This window comes from Arvicola amphibius, chromosome X (assembly GCF_903992535.2).
Source record: "Arvicola amphibius chromosome X, mArvAmp1.2, whole genome shotgun sequence".
Classification (NCBI taxonomy): domain Eukaryota; kingdom Metazoa; phylum Chordata; class Mammalia; order Rodentia; family Cricetidae; genus Arvicola; species Arvicola amphibius.
The window spans coordinates 59,904,093-59,925,651 of NC_052065.1; the positions used below are offsets into that span (position 1 = coordinate 59,904,093).

At 42.9% G+C, this 21,559-nt stretch overlaps 1 protein-coding gene across 5 annotated transcripts in view; it reads left to right on the forward strand.

Annotated features, from left to right (window-relative positions):
* Positions 1-11,750: 11,750 nt before the first annotated feature.
* The window catches only part of Ogt (O-linked N-acetylglucosamine (GlcNAc) transferase), a 43,516-nt gene continuing 33,707 nt past the window's right edge, over positions 11,751-21,559 (forward strand). The window contains exons 1-4 of one of the 5 annotated variants that reach the window (XM_038315976.2): positions 11,751-11,837; positions 11,945-12,050; positions 14,814-14,994; positions 15,764-16,007. In XM_038315976.2, coding sequence (XP_038171904.1) covers positions 12,014-12,050; positions 14,814-14,994; positions 15,764-16,007 — 462 coding nt within the window. In that variant the 5' untranslated portion in view covers positions 11,751-11,837; positions 11,945-12,013. Of the gene's footprint in view, positions 12,051-14,813; positions 14,995-15,763; positions 16,008-21,559 lie in introns of all 5 variants that reach the window. The other 4 variants (XM_038315979.2, XM_038315980.1, XM_038315977.1 and 1 more) reach the window with 4 other exon arrangements.

The window sequence follows — 21,559 nt, forward strand, 5'->3', positions numbered from 1 at the left end:
CCCCCCCCACATGCACATATATGCATACCTATATGAAGAGGGATATGCTAAATACATACTTACATATCTGGTTCATTTCCTTGTCAATTTGACACAAAGTCGAGATATATGGGAAGAGATACACTCACTTGAGGAATTGCCCCTCCATCAGATTGGCCTGTGGGCATGTCTGTGGGGCATTTTCTTGCAGAAACTTTTCAACAAAAGTGCAGAAAAATGCACACAATAAAAGAAAGGAGAGGAAACAAGAAGCCAGAGCACCTGCACTCGTCTGTCTCGGCTTCCTGACTATGGAGGAAGTGTGACAACTGTTCCTGCTGCTGCTGCTGCAGCCCTAGCCTGTTCTCACCAGCACATCCTGCCTAGCACTATGGACCGTATCTTCAAACCACGAGCCAACTAGACTCTTCCTTCCTTAAGTTCAAACTGTTGCTTTTGTCAGCAATTTTTTTTCTCAAGCAACAAGAAAAATGACTAACACAACCATAAAAACTGGTCATATGTGGTGGCGCTCATCTTTAGTACCAGCACCTAGGAGGCAGAAGCAGGTGGATCTCTAAGTTCCAGGCCAGCCTGGTCGACATAGCTAGTTCTAGGCTACCCAGGGATACACATTGAGATCTTGTCTCAAAACAAAACAAATAAAAAACACTATAAAACAGGTAATAAGGGGGGCTGGAGAGATGGCTCAGAGGTTAAGAGCATCGCCTGCTCTTCCAAAGGTCCTGAGTTCAATTCCCAGCAACCACATGGTGGCTCACAACCATCTGTAATGGGGTCTGGTGCCCTCTTCTGGCCTGCAGGCACACACACAGATAGAATATTGTATACATAATAAATAAATAAATAAATATTTTTAAAAAAAAAAAAAACAGGTAATAAGCCGAGCTGTGGTGGTGCACGCCTTTAATCCCAGCACTCCGGAGGCAGAGGTAGGCAGAGCTCTGTGAGTTCAAGGTCAGCCTGATCTACAAGAGCTAGTTCCAAGACAACTAGGGCTACACAGAGAAACCCTGTCTTGAAAAACATAAGTAAATAAATAAACAAATCACCCATACACACAAAATAATAAAACTTAAAAGAAAACACACACACACACACACACACACACACACACACAGAGAGAGAGAGAGAGAGAGAGAGAGAGAGAGAGAGAGAGAGAGAGAGAATAGTGGCCCACACCTTTGAGTTCAGGACAGGCTTTAAAGCTACAGAAAACCCCTATCTTGAAAGACCAAAAATAAAAAATAAAAATAAAAATGTTAGAGGCAGGCGGATCTCTTTGAGTTCGAGACCAGCCTGGTCTACAAGAGCTAGTTCCAGGACAGGCTCCAAAGCCACAGAGAAACCCTGTCTCGAAAAACCAAAAAAAAAAAAAAAAAATGTTAAGCTGTCTAGGATGGAGGGGATGGGCATTCTGGCTTGAGGAGAAGCTAGGGAAAAGGCACGGCTGGATATGTGAAGTAGCAAGATCTTTTTGGGGAAGTGCAATCTGCATGAGCAATACCAAGTGTGAGCACAAGGAGATGTGGCAGCAGATGCCGCTGGATTAGTAGGCGGTGCTGGCATATGGAAGGCCCTGTGCGGGGAAACTGGATGATATATGACCACCAACGGCTTTTATGCAGGGTATTGACTTCATCCTGCCTTTTAGGTAGCCTAAGGTCAAATGTGGAAGAGCAGTCAGGGAGTGCAGAGAGAGAGAGAGAGAGAGAGAGAGAGAGAGAGAGAGGGAGAGGGAGAGGGAGAGGGAGAGGGAGAGGGAGAGGGGAGAGGGAGAGGGAGGGAGGGAGGGAGGGGGAGGGGGAGGGAGGAGGGAGGGAGGGAGGGAGGGAGGGAGGGAAGGAGAGCGCGAGCAGTTGTAGTTGGTTAAGACTACAGGGAACAAGGAGGCGCAGGCTGGATTCCAGAGCTATTTTGATACCCTGCATGTGTTCTTTTGGCTCCACACCCTGTCACCTATTTTCAGCATGTAATATGAGGCCTGGCCTGTTTTTTTTTCCATAGGTGCTATTTTATGGTCCAGCTCTTCACCCCGAAGTAGCTGTTAGGATCTTTGGGAATGGGGGTCTCTATTACTAATATTGCTGGTCTACAAATATCAAAGGCCTTCAGGCGTCAGGTAATTGCATTTTCTGAACTTGCTTTCTGTTTCTCTCTTTTAAATTCTTGAGTTAAAAACTCAATGTCCTAGCCAGGCGGTGGTGGTGCACGCCTTTAATCCCAGCACCTGGGAGGCAGAGGCAGGCGGATCTCTGTGAGTTGGAGACCAGCCTGGTCTACAAGAGCTAGCTCCAGGACAGGCTCTAAAGCTGCAGAGAAACCCTGTCTCGAGAAACCAAAAAAAAAAAACCAAAAAAAAAAAAAACCCTCAATGCCCTGAATATTGTCGAGTCAAGCTATTTTTATCTATTTTAGTTCTATATCACCTGAAGTTCCATATGTGGGGGCTGAAGAGATGGCTCAATGGTTAAAAGCACATGCTGCTTTTCCAGAAGGCTCAAGTTCAATTCCCAGTATCCACATGGTGGCTCACAACCACCTGTAACTTGAGTTTCAAGGGATCTGATATGGGGTATGTTGCCTGCATGTATGTTTGTGCACTGCTTGCACGCCTGCTACCTGCTGAGGTCAGAAGAAGGTATCAGATTCCCTAGAACTGGAATTAGAGATGGTTGTGTGCTACATTTGTGGGTGCTGGGGATCAAACCCCAGGTCCTCTGGAAGAGCAATCAGAACTCCTAACTGTTAAGCCATCTCCTCAGCCCCAACTTGGGTAATTCATAGGATGAGACTGTAGAGATATAAATATATAAATACTGGGGCTGCGGATAGCTCAGTTGTTAAGAGTGTATGTCTAGGCTGTGCAGTGGTGGCGCACACCTTTAATCCCAGCTCTTGGGAGGCAGAGACAGGCAGATCTCTGTGAGTTCGAGGCCAGCCTGGTCTACAAAAACTAGTTCCAGGACAGATTCCAAAGGTACAGAGAAACCCTGTCTTGAAAAATAAAAAGAGTGTATGTCCAACATGCATGGAGTCCGTCCTCTTCAATGCCAGCACCACATAAAACCATAAAGTCTAACGTAGTGACGTGCCTATTAACTCAGGAGGCAGAAGGACTAGAAGCTCTCTCTCTTTTTTTTTTCTCTCTCCCTCTCTCTCTCTCACCCACACATACAAGCACGTGTGCACACACATGGTATCTAATAAATCAAAATAATAAGAAGAGCCCAGAAAGTAGAAGGGTCATTACAAAGGGCTATGAACAGAGATGCAGTTATTATTTGACAGAGTGTCACTATATAGGCTGGCCTCAACATTTTGGAGATCTTCTTGTTTCCACCTCTTGACTACTGAGATTATTGGTTGGCGCCACACCTGTCTTGGAGAGGATTTGTTGCTGTCTTTTTAAATTCCAGTTACTATTTATTAATGAAATGTAGGAATTTAATAATGCTTAAACTCTGCGTGTTCATACCACCTTTGGTTTATCACAGAAGTTACTTCCCAAAAACGTTACTCATAGCTGGACTGATACAGTATTTGGGAAATGCGGCAATGCAGTTTAACTGAGGTGGAGGAAGGACAGAGACAGAGAGCAAGGAAAGAGATATCTTGATTGACAGAGCCATTTTGAGGCTGACAAGAAACCTGGCTCTAGAGAAATTCCCAGGAATCCACAAGGATGATGCCAGCTAAGAACCTAAGCAGTAGAGGAGAGGGTGCTGGAACCTGGTGGCCCTCTATAATCTGCGCTATAGGTTTGCTCTGAATGAAGCTATTTTGTTTTTTCTCTAAGTCTGGGTGAACCTTTATTTTCAGTTCTTTAGATAAAGAGGCCAACAACCTGGAAAGGGGCCCAGACCAGACCTCCAGTGTGTGTGTGTGTGTGTGTGTGTGTGTGTGTGTGTGTTTGGGGGTAGAAATGGAGAGACGGGACAGGAGCCTGTACCAGGGTGCTTGCAAATGTCAGGGGTAATTTACGAGTCGATGTATTAAAAATGGTTGAGCCAGGAGTGGTGGTACACCCTTTTAATCCCAGCACTTGGGACGCAGAAGCAGGTTGGATGTTTCTGAGTTCAAGGACAGCCTGGTCTACGTAATGAGTGCCAGGAATCTGCCTCAAAAAAAAAAAAAAAAAAAAAAAAAAGTTTTGTTTTGGATGCAGAAAGATGTCTCAGCAGTCGAAAGACTACAAACTGCTCTTGAGAGGACTGGAGTTTGGAGGACCTGGGTGTAGGGCCCATGGGTCTACCCCTGCTCCCAGGGTTCATTTTGAGAACAGTTTCTGGCCAGCCAGCGTTTCCTGTTTGTTCCTGTGCTCCCTCGACCCTGCCGACCCTGCCGGGTGTTTAGCTATAGGGCATTGTTGACTCCACTTTGGGCGTGTTAATTTTCCACTTGCCTGGGGGGTATTCCATTGTGCAGCAGCTAGGTATTTAAGGTTTTTCCTAAATTTGAATTAACGGCGTTGGACTGATCTCCTTTTGAATGACCCAGGTCTTTTGTGTGTTCTTTCAATCTCCAGGCCCTTGCGCGGCTCGTGTATGCTACAGTGGTGGTTACAGTACAGTGGCGTGCGAACTGTACCGAGAGTAATGCAAGCACAGGCATTACCGTTGGAGACACCGCTGGGATATCAGGAGTTGCAGTTGGAGGCCCCGCTGGGAGATCAGGAGTTACACCTGGGTTTGATTCTTAGCACCCACATAGTGGCTCATAAGCACTTGTAACCCCAGCTCTAAGGGGAGCCGACACAGTCACATGCACACAGATACACACAATTATAAATAAGACTAAAGCTGGTGGTGGCGGCGCACACCTTTAATCCCAGCACTCGGATCTCTGGGAGTTCCAGGCCAGCCTGGTCTATAGATCTAGTTCCAGGACAACCAGATCTGTTACAAAGAGAAGAGAAACCCTGTCTTGAAAAACCAAAAATAAAATAGAACTAAACCTTAAAAAATGGTTGGGGTAATATTTTTTTCTGTTTTTTTACTATTTCCCTTTTTTTTTTTTTTTGAAAGATGGCAAGGTTGTTTCCCAAGAAAAAACCCTAAGCTTGTGGGCTGTTTTTTATGCAAACAAACCAAAAGAACAAGCGTTGGAATTCCTGAGACGTTCTAAAAGTTAGAAGTTACAAATACGCCAAAGATTGACCCGCACCTTTCTGTTTAAATAACCAGAGACTGTGGGCGACATACAATCCAAACCTTTTTCTCCTAGCTAAGGTGCAGAAATCATAAATATCTGAAAACTAAAACCCACAGTCGCTTTTAAAGCTAGAATTCACATTTGGCTATTCAATCTTAATTTTGTAAGTGGGCTAATTTCCAAGCATAACATAAAAGAGGCCGTATTGTCAGATATACAATTAAAGTATTATAACAGACAACAATAAAAGGAGAAGTAGGCTTCTGGTAGAAAATTCCTTTTGTCGCCAATAAATAGGACCACCTGAGTGTGGTTCAGACTCTTCACTTAAGGGCTATCCAAATTAATTGCTAGGAATACTAAACAGCTTTTGGGAAAATCAGCAATGCCGTGCAGCTGCAGCAGCTGCAGCAGCTGCTTGTCCTCGTCCTGAGGCTTGCTGGAGAATAAGGCAGAGCTCGGAGTGCTGGGCTGCTTTTTTTTTGGTAATTATTTTTTTTATCCCATTTCATGGAAGCCAGCCTCTTCACAGTCTTTTTTTTGTTGGGATTTGGGAGTGAGGGGGTGGGAGCAATTGGACAGGGAGGAGGGAGAGGATGTCAGAGTTACTTATTCATCTGAAAAGGAAACATTTGCCTTTAAAGCTGGGGGAACTAGAACAATTTCTGGGTGAGGCCTCCCAAAGCGCTAAATTGCAAGGCTGCGCTTTTGAAAATAACTGCTGGGGGTGTGGGGTTGGGGGTTGGGGGTGGGGGAGACTGTCACAGGAAGAAAAGATCCCAAATTACTAGTTTAAAAAGAATCGAGAACTAGTTTTTCACTTTTTAATCTATGTAAACTGTGTGTGTGTGTGTGTGTGTGTGTGAAAGAGAGAGAGAGGGAGAGAGAGAGAGAGAGAGAGAGAGAGAGAGAGAGAGAGAGAGAGAGAGAGAGCGCCTGAGTGTGTGTGAGCCTGCACTGCATCTGCATGTGTGTGTGGGTATCCATGAAGGCCAGAGGAGTTGACTGCCCTGGGGCAGGCGCTACACAGAGCCATTTGGTATGGGTGCTGGCAATTGAATTCTGGGCCTCTGGAAAAGCAGCACGTGCTCTTAATCACTGAGCCATCCCTACAGGCCACTCCCCCCCCCCCTTTTTTTTTTTTTTTGAAACAGGGTCTCATTGTGTAACCCAGGCCCACCTGCTCTTGTAGACCAGGCTGGCCTCAAATTCACAGAGATCTTTCTACCTCTGCCTCCTGAGTGCTGGGAATAAAGGTGTGCGCCACCACTGCCCAGCTGCTTTGTGTATTTTTAAAAGTAGCTTTACATTTTAAAATCTTGCCAGTATAAGAAGAAGGCTCAACTGGGCAGTGGTAGTGTACGCCTTTATTTCCAGCACTCAGGAAGTAGACATAGTCAAATCTCTGTGAGTTTGAGGCCAGCCTAGTCTACAGAGCGAGTTCCAGGACAGCCAGGCCTGTTACACAGAGAAACCCCATCTCAAAAACAAACAAAAAAGACAAGGAAACAAAACAAAACAAAACAGGCTATGGCCTGGGTGTGGTGGCAGATACCTTTAATCTCAGTACTGTGGAAGATCTCTGCGAGTTCAAGGTAAGTTCCAGGATTGTTTTTTTTGAGACAGGGTTTCTCTGTGCAGCCACGTGGAGTTCATGGAGATCCATGTGCCTCTGCTGGCATTAAAGGCATGCGCCACTGCCACCCGGCTCTTTTTTTTTTTTTTTTAAAGATTTATTTATTACGTAGACAGTGTTCTGCCTGCATTTATCCATGCAGGCCAGAAGAGGGGACCATATCTCATTATATGATGATTGTGAGCTACCATGTGGTTGCTAGGAATTGAACTCAGGATCTCTGGAAGAGCAGACCTCTGAGCCATCTCTCCAGCCCTCTTTTTTGGTTTTTCAAGATAGAGATTCTCTGTGTAGCCGTGGCTATCCTGGACCTCTGTAAACCAGGCTGGACTCAGATCTGCCTGCCTCTACCTCCCGAGTGCTGGGATTAAAGATGTGCACCACCACCGCCCAGCTAGCAAAAGATTTCTATAGCACTGAAAGTCTGTTAATTTGCTGGGCGGTGGTGGTGCACGCCTTTAATCCCAGCACTCGGGGGAGGTAGAGGCAGGCGGATCTCTGTGAGTTCGAGGCCAGCCTGGTCTACAAGGGCTAGTTCCAGGACAGGCTCCAAAGCTACAGAGAAACACTGTCTCAAAAAAACAAACAAAAAAAAAAAAACAAAAAAACAAACCAAAAACAAAAAAGTAGTCTGTTAACTTGTGCTTTAGCCTCTTTTTTTTTTTTTTATTACAAAGGGCAAGGTGCACTTTTCATAATCTCTCAGCAATGCCAAAAAATTCTCCACTTTGGTAAGACAGCTTTGGAAATAATGTCTATTAGGATATGCTGACATAATGTGAATGGCACAGGAACGATGATACTGGATTGGTCAATCTAACAGAGGAAATTGCATCTTCAGACAAAGGACACCTTGAATAACAAAAAGCTCTATTTCCAGAGCCCCTTGTTGAATGTTCAATTAGACCAGCCATTGTCCTTCTACATCTGGTTATTCATAAAAGCTAAATCCGCCCTTTGAGTGTTCAATTCTACTGTGAAGTGCTTAGCACGGACACAAAAGCTCACGCTTAAAAAATAGTGGTCATCAGAGCCACCCAGAAAGAACAACAACAAAAGCACCATCTAGCACCTGTGCTATTGTATCCTCTGTCTTCTAGATTGATTTGTCCCCACTACCATCCTTGTTCTCTACAAGTGTCGTTCAGCCCCTCTGGAGGGCTTCTCAGTGCCATATGACTGCTTGTCACCGAAGCCACAGGGCGAGGACAGCTAGTCCTTTCAGACAGATTGGGCTGGAGAGCCCTCAGAACTCCTTGGGAGGTTTTGGTTTTTTTTTTTTCTGCGTTGGAGGTAGCAATGGGCAAACTAGTGGGACAGCGTGACTCATTCCAGGGCTCTGCAGTGAGTCTTGTTGGTGCCAATAAGTAAAGCACGATTCTCTTCTCTGGGGAAGAGTTTGCTCCCACTTGAGAAGAATAGGAAGAGAACTGAGCAGACAATAGCCTCTCATCTACAAGCACAGAAAATAGTGCTACAAGGCACGTAGTCACAGGAGAAGAAGCAAGTCTTTATTCTGAAATCCCGAGCTCTTCCGTGGATTGATTTATTTAGTCTTTTGCTCCCACCCTTTGCAAATGGTTTCAGGCTGTAGACTGTGAACCTCTTTTCAGACCACACTACATGGTAGACTTGGGTTGGAAGGATAAACCAAGGTTTTGGCTTCCCATTTTATTTTTGTTTTGTGCTTTTTGTTGTTGTTGCTTTTCATTGAGAAGGTGTTCCACACTGTAGTTCTGCCTAACTTGGAACACATTCATATAGCCCTGCACGGAGGCAGGAGGATCATCTCAGTTCTCAAGTGCTGGGATTCCAGGCCTGAAGGACCAAGATCAGGCTCAGCTTTACCTTCATTTTAATGTGCATTTCCGTAGAATTTTTAGGTCAAGAAGGAAACCAAGTGATCCTTGAAGAAGTACGTGAGCCTAACTGGCCTTCTGAGCCCTGAAGTTCTTATTTTTCTCACGTCTTTAAAGACTCCTGGCCCCAAGGAAAACTTCCCTAGGCGGAGCTCAGCAGGGTGCCTTCCCCAGGCCTTTCAGCTTTTGTTTCGCAGGTTGTTGCCTTTCATAATATATCTCTTAGGCTCCATTGTTAACAGTTGTGCTGTTTTCCCTCCATTCCTGTTGTTATTCCAGCTGGTCACTGTTTTCAACACAGCACCCACCAAATCAGAAATCCTCACTTCCCAAGTTCACTCTCTAATGATGGCCATACTACCATAAAACCAGTTTGTTTTCCTTTAATCTTATTCCAATTTTATAAAACTGGGGAGACCAGTGAAATAGTGAAGATGGTGACGATGCAAGCCCAATGGCCTGAGTTCAATCCCCAAACGTGGAGAAAACTCCACGAAGGTTTTCTTTGACTTCCACTAGCATACCGTTGCACACACACTGTGGCACACACTCCCTCACACACCATACATGCAACAACAATAATACATTAAAAAAGATTTTTGGCTGGGCACGGTGGCGCACGCCTTTAATCCCAGAACTCTGGGAGGCAGAGGCAGGCGGATCTCTGTGAGTTCCAGGCCAGCCTGGTCTACAAGAGCTAGTTCCAGGGCAGGCTCCAAAGCTACAGAGAAACCCTGTCTCGAAAAACAAACAAAACAAAACAAAACAACAAAAAAAGATTTTGGAAGATTTTCTTTTTTCGTTTCTGGAAGGTTTCAAGACCAGTTTTCTTTACTGTGACTGGTTGCAGAATCCAAGGGGCTCTAGAATAGTATCCCCAGACATCCGGAGAGCCTGGGGTGCTTCATCAATGCATTTTATTCAGTTTCATTGAACCTTTGGAACACTCTTCCAGTGATTGCAAATGGTAGGGCTTCTCTGGGCTCCCTCCTCCAACTATGGTATTGCTGCAAAAAGTGGATTTTAAGCCAGTAGATTTCTGGAGCTGTTACAAGGGATAGGAAAGTAATTCACCATCATTGGTGTTGGCGTGGCGGTGTCTGGAATTAGAATTGAAGCAGCTGATATATTTACAAATGACTCCAAATTTAGAATTTCTGCATATAAAAGGAAGAAAAGGGGAAAAAAGTGAAAGTCAGAGTACAAAACCACCACCTTCAGCGCAATGCCCAGCGCCAGCCTTCATCCTTGGACCCCTCTAGTCTGAGGTGTAGGTTCCCTTTTCCGACAGCAGAGTCAAATGTAGTCATTAAAACAATCCTCAGTATCACTGTTAAGTGACTTTTGGGGTTTAGCTAACCAGACTTGAAGTTCCTTGAGGGCAAAGATTTTTGTCTTTTCCACTTTGTTTCAAACAGTGCCTCGAATATAGAGATTTTAGTAAATGTTACTTTATTGGCTGGAGAAGGTATGCTTGACTGCTAAATTCCCGGAACCAAGCCACCCAGGTGCTATTCTGGGCCGGCTCCTGGGCAGAGTCTTTGAAAGGGTTTTCTTTGCTGAGCCACATGAGCCGCACAAAACATTTTTTTTCCTATAGCAGCAAAATGCCTAATAACAGCCTGAGACTTCTCTCTCAGATGAGGGAAACACGGACCAGCTTTCTATGAGTCAAATAGCTGTCCGACTGGGACGTTTAGCAAGCTTTACTTACTGAACTAACTTACACTAATCAGGAAGGCCTAAACATCTGCTGATAGAAGGGATCTGAGCCGCCTGTTCTTAAAGCGGAAAAGCTGAGCGCTTTCACCGAAGGCGGCGCACTTGGCGGGGGAGAGGCTTGCCAGGTAAATCAAATGAAAAGATAAGGCCGGTGCTTAGGAGAGTTTGTGTGGTGAACTTTAGCATTACATGCTATGATTCTTTGGGATGAAAGAAATATTATCAACTTTCTGTGCACTCATATCCAAAGTTCACAGTTTGGTCAGTGATTTCAAGAAATTGAAGCAATATTTGAGGATTTATTTATTTAAGTCGCCAAGAGACTAGCCAGCAAACATTTTTACACAAGCTCACTGCTTTTTTTTTAGGTCAAAGAGTTTTTTTTAAAGACTAAAAGATCTATCTATAGCTTCTAATGGCTTGTAATAATTGCTTGCTGATGCACGAAATATAAATTAATAACAATATGACAAAATGTCCGAACGCGGCACTTGGAACCGCAGGAGGCTCCTAAGAGCTCTTTTGTCAAAGGAAGGCAATTCGGGAGTCAACGTAGATGTGTAGTTTAGGCAGATGGCAAATGAACGCATTTCGCTTTGTTGAATTGCCTTAAGCTCAAAGGTATTCGCGGACCGTAACGATTGGCTGAGCTGTTTGGCTAAACGAAGTCACAACTCAGAATCAGGAATTTTTACGAAAATGAATCATCTTTAACATCTCTATGGTTGCTTTTGGCATGCAAACTCGCAGCAGGTCCCTGAGTAATTGAGCATTTACCCTGTTACTGTAGACTATTACTCTCCCGAATACCACAACGATTTTGAATTTTCGGGCTATATGGCTTATATCGGACACGTTTGGGTTTCACTCAGTCCAGGGAAAGTATCATTCTTTCTCATCAAAGTACTTAAATTCATGGGTGGAGTCCGAATCAAGAAGTATTCAAATCGGAACCGGCTCCCTCATCGTTTTCAACAGTTCCGACTCGGAAATACAATTATTCGCATTTATTTGTTTGTCTAGAACTGACAAACTGGCCACGTAAACTACCCATTTTCTTACGAATGGAGTTGATTAAACTTTTCTAGACGTCTCTGGCATTACTGCCATCAATGACCAGGTACACTAGACTCCTAGTTCAGCGCTTGCAAAAGAAAAAATGTAATCGACGTGCATTTTTTGCCTTTCCGCCTCACTCTTAAAAACTTGCAGCCTCTTACCCCACAGGGTGCCCTTAACCCGGAGTTGCCTTGACAGGGTTGTCGCATGCGCTCTCTATAGTCGTGTTTGTCGCAATGGACCTTGGGCGGAAGGTTATGTAAGAGCAAGTGACTTTGATTACAGTCATTTCGTCGGTAGTCTTGTTACGCGCTACCTACGCGGGGCACTTGATTGTAACCGAAAGTAGTTCCGGCCTGTGTTGTTTCGGTCGAGGAGCAGTCGCCGCCATTTCAAGACAGTGAGAGGTAGATGTCTAACAAGAGTTGCTAAGATTCGAGTCCAGTATCTGCTGCCGTCCCTTAAGCCTTCCAAAACACTGATACGGCTGCTGCCCTTTTTCTGCTACCTCTAGAAACATTCTTGCCAGTAGTGGCGGCAGTAGAAGTCAATTACCCCCTTGCTCTATTTCAAGAAGCTCCAGATGGCGTCTTCCGTGGGCAACGTGGCCGACAGCACAGGTACCAGTGTCCCATTCTACTTTGGCAGACGTCCCTTTGGGGTCTGGCGCCGTCTTGTATTGCTCATCACTCCCTTCCCACTAACCATCCCCATTACATCAGTGGCACTGCTGAACTCTCTTGAGTTCTACTGCCATCTGATCGGGTTTGGTGCTGTCGTCCGTTCCGTAAACATTTCCTCGTTGCTTGCTTGCATTTTGCTTGCTTTTGGGCTTTTTCGTTGTTTTATCCCACCAGTGTTCTAGCTTTCTCTCTCGGGACGCTTCCAGTCCACGTGCGCGCCTAGAGTGTCTTGGAATGGGCTGCATTGGAATCCCTACTCTTTCTGTCTCCATTGCAACTGCTTTCTCCCTCAATTGCAGCTCATTGTAAACCCCCCCCCCCCCGTGCACGCCCTCCCACCTCTCCCTCGCCAGCCTTTTTCCCTTGGCCACTTTTAGTCGCCCTCTGCCAGTCTGGGGCGGGTGCTATTTTGATGTAATTCTAACCTCACTTTGCATCAGGCATAGGCAAAGACTAGCGAAAGCTCGTCGATGTGCTTCCAAGTAACCTCAAGAAGAGGGGACCTTGAGCCCGCACGCCTGCGGGCCAGCGCCTTCTGGTGTTCTTGGGTTGAGCGGCCCCGGTTTAGGTTGGAAAATTCCAGGGGTTCTCTTAGCCATCGCCCAGTTGCACCCGCTGCCCCGTCCTGAGTTTCCCACCCCGTCGGCCCTCCCCGCTGGTGGCAACCACACCCTTCCTCTGCAACTGTGCCAGCCCGACGGTCGTTTCCTATTCTTGGAGAAGAAACCACCTCGGTGCGTTGCTTGGCGTTGACCACCCTGCCCGCCCGTTTCTCTTTGTGTTACTTTCTGAATGTATTCCTCCGCCGCCGCCTCTGGGTTTTCATCCCCATTCTTTAGCCCAGTTATCTCTTTATTCATAGGGTGTGTGTGTGTGTTTTTTTTTTTTAAGTTTCCATCCTTGCTTGAAGAGTTTGTAAAGCACCTGGAGTGTAGCTGCACAAGTGAAAAGCGGTTGCCCCTTTTTTTCGACAATTCATTCCCGAGCCTTCGCTACTGAAAAATAAGAAAACAACTAAATTGTAGGAGTGTCCTTCAACTGCCTTTCCGGATTGAGGCTATTTGGGGAGGGATGGAGTGAGGAACTGGGTTGCGGCTCTGAGGTTTCCGAGAAAAAAAAAAAATATATATATATATATATATTTTTGTTGTTGTTTCGTAGTTGCGGTATGTCAAGGTTTTAGTTACTGGCTTTGGACACTGCAATAAATGGATGAATCTTCAGTAATATCTCATCCATAATTGACGGGAGTAGGATTAATAATTAGTCCGATCTCCGCCTTCCCATTTTCCCACAGTGGTTTTCAAAGATTGAAGATTCCGTGTTAGATTTTTGTAAGAGCTTGCCCTTTTCTGACTGTTAACTATTTTTGAGGAAATGGCCATTTCCAGTTTTAAAAGAGCAGATAAGAGGCTTGGAAAAGTGCCGACAAATACTGTGCTAAATTTAGGAGCTAGCAAGTGCAGCATTCTTGTCTCAAATGTAATTTTCTAGTTTATCTTAAAACTCCGACCTCGGATTTGGACACAAATCTTCCCGGTCTTTGTTTTTGTGGTCAGCTGCATTCTGTCAGGAAATTGCTTTCTAGAGTATCCAGAGCACTCGTCAGCTCTGATATGGGGAGCCTGCCTTAAATTTGAGCCTGTCCCCATGACCTTGGTAATATGATGTACTCTGTGGTTTCCCATTCTAACCCTCTAGACTAGAGGGTGTTCGTTCTGGTTGAATTCCTACTGTGTCACTGACAAGAGAAATGCTTACAGCAGAGCCCCTAGAACTGTACCCTGGGCTTCAGCGTTTCATTATGTATCCAAACCAAGCCCCATAGAACAAAATAAGTTTTGTCATTTATTATGTTATATTTTACTCAGTATTATAGCATTTTTAAACTACTGAAATGGTTGGTTGCCTGGATATTGTACAGGGTTGTTTTCAATGTCCCAGTCCTTTGGTGAGAGCAAGGAAAAGAGCGGAAACTGATAGCGCTAAGGCAGCTGGGGGTGGGTTTAGCTAATTTGGTCTTCTCCGGAGTGGTCTTCAGTAAAGGAGCAACCTTTGGGTCTTTGTTTAATTAAAATGTATGGTGAATCTGTTCTAAACTTTAGCCCTCGACAGATACTCTTGTTTATCAGCTGCCTTAAAAGTGAAAGCAGCACTTGGAGTTGTTTTCCTTAGGCTTGTTTTTAATTGGTGCTCCTAAAAAGTTAAAGCTGTAAAACTCAAAAACATGAATATAAAGAGTTCTGGAGACACCTGGTGTCCTATCCACTGAGAAAGTGTTAAGAATACCCCAGCCCTTACAAACCCAGTGTGACATGTAGTTTAATGAAGTATTGTTAGCACTAGGTTATTCTCACAAATCTGCACAAAACTTTTGCAGGTTTCATGTTTAATGTTTTGTGTTAACTTAGTTAATGACTATGCCTATGATTTATAGTTTAAAACTACAAAATTAAGAGCCTCATTTGGAAGTAACTATTACTGTGGTTTAGAAAAGGAAGCTTTAGGAATGGATGAATTTGAAGAGATGGATTCTGTAGATGTGGCTTTAATAATAGGCAGAACACTCTAGTGCTTTACATAGTTTCAAGCATTTTCATCTTTAAGTTTAATTTACCATAGTTTTACATTTTTTTGGTTTGCATTTCTAACTTTTTGTTTTCCCCCCTCCCTCCCTCAAATGTTTTGATGATTCTCCAGAACCAACGAAACGTATGCTTTCCTTCCAAGGGTTAGCTGAGTTGGCACATCGAGAATATCAGGCAGGAGATTTTGAGGCAGCTGAGAGACACTGCATGCAGCTCTGGAGACAAGAGCCTGACAATACTGGTGTCCTTTTATTACTTTCATCTATACACTTCCAGTGTCGAAGGCTGGACAGGTAGGAGATGTCGGGGTAACCTGCCTTTGGGTGCTGAGCTTAAAAAGTGATTACTAAATATTTGAACTTCAGAGCTTTCCAGTGCTGGGTTTCATCTGAGCCACCAACACACAGGTGCTCTTTTGCTCCCTTTTGATATGCCTAGTTGCTAGTGTTTCTCCCCCGTTTTGTGGGGGTGAGCATATTAGTATGGCTAGATTTTTCCCCTAGATTTTATCATTTGGGGCTGCTGCTTTATTAATTCTTTTCAGATAATTAGTCTTGGTATAAATCTGGGCATCCAGACATGTCAGCTTGAGAGACTGGTAAAAAGGAGGGGCATATGTAGTTCAAGTTGGAAATACCCTCATTAAATTATTGCTTTTAGCTAATCAGTTGAATTAATGAAAAGAATTTGTGCTTTAGATCTTTTAGTAAATTATCATTTTGGCACACTTAGGCATTGAAGATGTGTGTCATTACATCTTAACAACAAATGGAAAATGAGATTCATGTACATAGATTTTATTCTTGATCTTAATGATCACATTATACAATGTGGCAGTTTGGTAATAGTCTAATAAGAATTTTCTTACATAAGAACCAACTTTCCTTTTTGAAATCTGGATATTCTCAGAAAAGTTTTAGTTTTCAAACTTTGCTGGTGTTTGCTGGTTAAAAGATTATGTTCCATAGCACAGGGTTCCGGGAACTGTTAACGATTGCATATGAGCCATGCCTCCTTTTTTCTAACCTGCATATCCATGTGTCAACGCTTGCACTTTTCCAGATCTGCTCACTTTAGCACCTTGGCAATTAAACAGAATCCCCTTCTAGCAGAAGCCTATTCGAATTTGGGGAATGTGTACAAGGAAAGAGGGCAGTTGCAGGAAGCAATTGAGCATTATCGACATGCCTTGCGGCTCAAGCCTGATTTCATTGATGGTTATATTAACCTGGCAGCAGCCTTGGTAGCAGCAGGTGACATGGAAGGAGCAGTACAAGCTTACGTCTCTGCTCTTCAGTACAATCCTGTAAGTAAAAGTTTATCAGTTGTTTTCCTTTTACAGCAATCCAACAAACAAGCAAACATCGTTCGATACTTTAGACACTTTTTTTAATGAAAGAAAGTCAATAGTTGAGATGTTTAATATGCTTATGCACTTGAAATGATGAAATTAGTTTGACTTGGTCTGCATAAAGGTCTGCCCTATTTCAAAAGTTATTTAAATAGCATAAAATTATCCTTACCAAAAAACTCCCATCAATTCTTTTGGTAATACTAATAAAGCACAAGACACTTTTTTTATGCTATTTTAGTGAACTTTGGGAAAATTCTGATGGGCATTTATAACAATTCTTGATTTTCAAGGAATGATGGGTTAAAGATCTTAATCTGTAGTATAAAATGGTTTTTAAAAGTTGTTGCTAGTATATTAGTGACATGAAAACTAGAGTACAGAATGATCTCAATATAGCCTCTCCCTCGATCAAGTTAGAAGTAGTAGAATTAAGGCAATTGCATGTCCAGACCAGACTTTGCATTAGTCCTTCAATTCTTCGTTAATTTGAGTTTTCAGGGAGCAAGTGTATCCTGGGCGACAGACAATAAGTTCATACTGTATTAGAGTCTGGGAAAGATCAAAATGCAGAACAAAAAAATTTTAAGTAAAATACAGGGATGTAAAACTTGCCCTGGAAACTGTTGATGTAATTAAGGGAAAGTGGCTGTAAACTTTTAAGAGATAAGTGTTAGGGATGGGGGGTGGGTCTTGGCAGCATCAGCATATACTTGAGCTCCATCAACATTGACTTTGCAGCCACCCTAGGGAAGCGCTTAATGATTAACTCCTACAGTTGCCATTAGCGAAAGTCTACAGGCTCTGACACTGCTGCTTCAGATAAGTCTTTCTGAATCTTTACCATGATCCTTCCACGAAGAGGACAGTGTTTCCAGTTTTACTAATATAAAATCCCAACAGACTCAGGTTTATGTAATTTTCTTGAGATCACGTAGCCTAGCAATGTGAGCTGGATGTTGAAACTTAAAGTTGAATTATTGAAGCAAATGTTAACATGAACAAGAAATGAAAGCTGAAAAGGACCTTCTGTGGCCAAAGGCCGCCCTTGTGCACAGCCTGGAAATCATTTTGCATTATCTGCCTGGCTCTTAACTCCAATTTTATAATTTAGCAAATTGAAGCTTATTTTAGTAGTTTGCCAAAGCCTTGTAAGTATTTTTTATCATAATATCTTTTAAAGAGGTCCCCCCCCCCCAGAGACAGGGTTTTTCTAGTGACAGTCCTAGCTGTCCTGGAATTCGCTCTGTGGACCAGGCTGGCCTTGAACTCACAGACATCCATAGCCTCTGCCTCCTGAGTGCTCGGATTAAAGGCGTGTGCTAACACCACCCGGTTTAAACAATTTTAAAGTTTAATTTTGAAAGTTTAAATTTTTCTATTTAAGCCGGGCGGTGGTGGCGCACGCCTTTAATCCCAGCACTCGGGAGGCAGAGGCAGGCGGATCTCTGTGAGTTCGAGACCAGCCTGGTCTACAAGAGCTAGTTCCAGGACAGGCTCCAAAGCCACAGAGAAACCCTGTCTCGAAAAACCAAAAAAAAAAAAAAAAAATAAAAATAAAATAAAATAAATTTTTCTATTTAGTTTTTAAAAAAGATTAAAAAAAAACCCACTATATGTAATGGCTGTTTTAATTGTTCATTTCGATGTATAGAGTTTAGATCTGGGCCAGTTGCTCATTGGAATGACTACCTTAGTTTAGCTACATGTTGCTTTTATTTGTGAGTTCATTATAATAAATGATTTTTATTCATTGTATTTAATCTAGTGAGAAATTACATAGACTTGCAGATAATGAAAGTAATTTCTTACATATTCTTTCAGAGGTACTCAGTGTATATTTGAAATTATAGTGATGCCAGGCAGTGGTGGTGCATGCCTTTAATCCCAGCATTTAGGAAGCAGAGGCAAGTGGATCTTTGTGAGTTCGAGGTTCGAGGCTAGCCTGGTCTATAGAGCGAGTTCCACGCTAGGGCTGTTACACAGAGAAACCCTGTCTCAAAAACCAAAAAAAAAGAAAAAAAGAAAAAAAAGAAAAAAGAAAAGGAAAAAAGAAATTAGAGTGCATTTGTAATTTTTATTGCTGTCCTATCTAGTTACTAATAGTTTTAGGCGGCTAACTTTGAAAGGTCTACCTGCAAGGCTCGAACTTGATTCTTCTAAGGGCCAGGATAGTACATTCTTTTCCTTTAGTAATTAGGGCTAGGTTTATCCTTTACTTGCTGACTTGTAAATTCAGCTTGTCTCTCTTGCATACTTGTAATCTTGGTTAATTTTAATTTATTTTGACATTGGGTCTTGTGTAGCCTAGGCTGGCCTCTAACTTATTAAGTAGCTGAGAATGACCTTCAACTTCTGATTTTCCCAGTGCTGAGATTATATTATAGGATGTACCACTATGCCCAGTTTATGTAGTACTGTAGATAGAACCCAGACGTTGTGCATGGTAGATAAGCACTCTTCACCTGAGCTAGATCCCCAGCTCTGGCTCAGGTTTTTAGTTGACTGTCTGTGTAGTAGAGCGTTACCTCTGCAGACAGTATACCATAGCATTATATTGTGAAGGGAAAATTAAAATGATAGACAAAGCCATGCTACTATCTAAATATATACTGTGCATAGTTTGTATTGTTAAATATCTAACCTATTAACAGGAAACTTAGCATCATGTACTTTCAAAGCAAGATAGCACTAAAACAATGAATTTACTTCTTAATGACATTGGTGTGTTCCCACCTGGCTCTCTTTTTTGTAGGTAGAGATGCTACTTTCTCTTTTCTTTTTTTGGTTTTTCTTTTTTTTTTTAAAGATTTATTTATTTATTATGTATACAACATTCCTTCCATGTATGCTTGCATGCCAGAAGAGGGCACCAGATCTCATTACAGATGGTTGTGAGCCACCATGTGGCTGCTGGGAATTGAACTCAGGACCTTTGGAAGAGCAGTCAGTGCTCTTAACCTCTGAGCCATCTCTCCAGCCCCCCTTTTTTTGGTTTTTCAAGACAGGGTTTCTCTGTCCTGGAACTAGCTCTTGTAGACCAGGCTGGCTTCAAACTCACAGAGATCCGCCTGCCTCTGCCTCCTGAGTGCTGGGATTAAAGGTGTGCACCATCACTGCCCTGCCAGGAGACAGAGCTGCTTCATATTTTTCTATTTGGAGCTGCCTTCTGTAATGTTATATAGCTTAATACATTTGCTGAAACTTTAGCTTGTCATATTTTAAGGTGCTATTTCTTCTGGTGTTCTTTCTCATGTTGGCTTGTTAGAATTGCCCATACTTGGCAATCCCTTTACAAATTATGCATACAGTTCTCCTTTGTGTGATAGCCGTGAGCCTGAGTGCGAAAGTTGTTGAGAAGTTGTTTCTGCTTGAATGGTAGATAACAGTGCTGAGAGCGGCTGACATCCCATCATGTGTTACTGTCATGTTGATTTTGTTGTTTTGAGAGTCCCAGATAGCTGAAGTATGAGAAAACCTTCCGTTTCTATCTACTTCTCTCCACTCCTCTTTTTTGTTAAGGTTGTCTGGCAAGTGTCACATTTAAATATTCAAGTGCTCATTGTTGTGTCCAGTGCTTGGTGAGGAGGTGAAGAATGTGTTCTGGAGGGGTTATCATGAGACAGACCTGGTCCATAAGGGAAAAAAAATGTAAGCTCCTCGGGTGATTATTGTTGGAGAGTATTAATCAGAAGACTCCCTTGAGAGGGTGCTTAGGACCTCAGCATTCGGTAGGAAGGTAAACAGCAAGTAGACTTAGCATACTGAAGTGGTGAGTCAAGTAGTAGTGAGGAGTGAGTGGAGCAGGGCAGAGTCAATTGGAAGATTTCAGAAGAATAGAGGCTGCGGATTTTGAAGTTAATTTGAGAGGCAGTTGAGAACCACTGTAGGTTTGTTTTGGCCTGATTTTCCTCAATGTATGCATATGTAGAGTGATGTTAAGGGGGTCCAGAGGTGGAACATTAAGAGGAAAGTCGGGAAGCAGTTGTTAGACTAGGGGAGGAGGGATAGTTACATAGAAACACCTTTTGGTTACTTTAATCATACTGTTTTTTCCTTGTTTTTGATTTGATGCCCTATTCCTTTATTAAGTCTACTCAGCTATGAAGGCCCAGCTTAAATCTGTCCTTTGAGTGTGTATGTCTAATTTGTTTTCCTTGGTTTTAGGTCTATTATTAAGTTAATGTTTTCATAAATATTAAATAGGGATGAACAGAAAGAGCCAGGTTTAAGCAACGTAATTCTCTTAGATACCATTTTGATTTGACAGATGAAGCAGAATTTGACACAAGGTTCTTTTTTTTTTTTTTTTTTTTTTTTTTTTTTTGGTTTTTTGAGACAGGGTTTCCCTGTAGTTTCTAGAGCCTGTCCTGGAACTAGCTCTTGAAGACCAGGCTGGCCTCGAACTCAGAGATCCGAACTCAGAGATCCGCCTGCCTCTGCCTCCCAGAGTGCTGGGATTAAAGGCGTGAGCCACCATCGCCCGGCTGGATCTCATGATTTTTGTTTATTATTTTGGTGTGTTAAATATTGTTGTTATGTATTTGTGTTGTATCTGCACATGGAGGCCCGGAGGAGATGTCAGATCCCCTGGAGCTGGAGTTATAGACAGCTTACAGTTGCCTAATATGGGTACCAGGAATTGAACTCAAGTCCTCTAGAAGAGTAGCATGTGCTCTTAACCAGTTAGCCATTTCTCCAGCCCTATTTTGGCGTTTTTGAGACTGAGTCTCAGTCTAGGCTGACCTTGAACTGACGGAGTAGCTGAGAATGACCTTGAATTCTTGATTATCTTGTTCCCACCTCCCAAGTGGTGGCATTATTGACATGTGCCACGTGCCAGCTGAAAGTTGTTTTGTTTGTTTTTGTGGTACTAGGTACTCAAGGCCTTATTGTATCCCGGGCAAGTGTTCTGCCTTAGAGCTCCACTCTCAGCCACTCTACTAGTCCACTTAATAGGATATGTTTTGCCTTTTCCTAAAGTGGACTAATTATTTCATTGTAATCTTGAAGATATTTATTTATATTATCATTTTCTGGAGATCAGCTCTGGAGATCAAACCTAGGGCTTTTGACATACTGGTTAATTTTTTTCTACCAACTGACCTACATTGCCAGTCTATAAGATAATGGTGAATCTAGATATAACTAAATATAGTCATCCATCTAAGAGTTCATGGAAACTAGCTGGTAAAATTATGTAATGGTGGGTAAAAATATATAGGTGGGGCATGAGAGATGGCTCAGCTCTTCCAGAGGACCCAATTTCAAATTCCAGTACCAATGTCAGGCAGTTCACAGCCACCTGTAACTCCAGCTCTAGGAGAATGCAGTAAACCTCTAGACTCTGAAGGTACCTGCACTGACGTGCACACCCCATATTTGAAATTAAAAATAATAAAACATATCTTTAAAAATGCAGCTTTTAGTCAGTTATTGTGTTTCTGATTTTTGAACAGCACAGCCATAGAAATTGGTGAAGGTCTAAAGATATATACTACCCACTA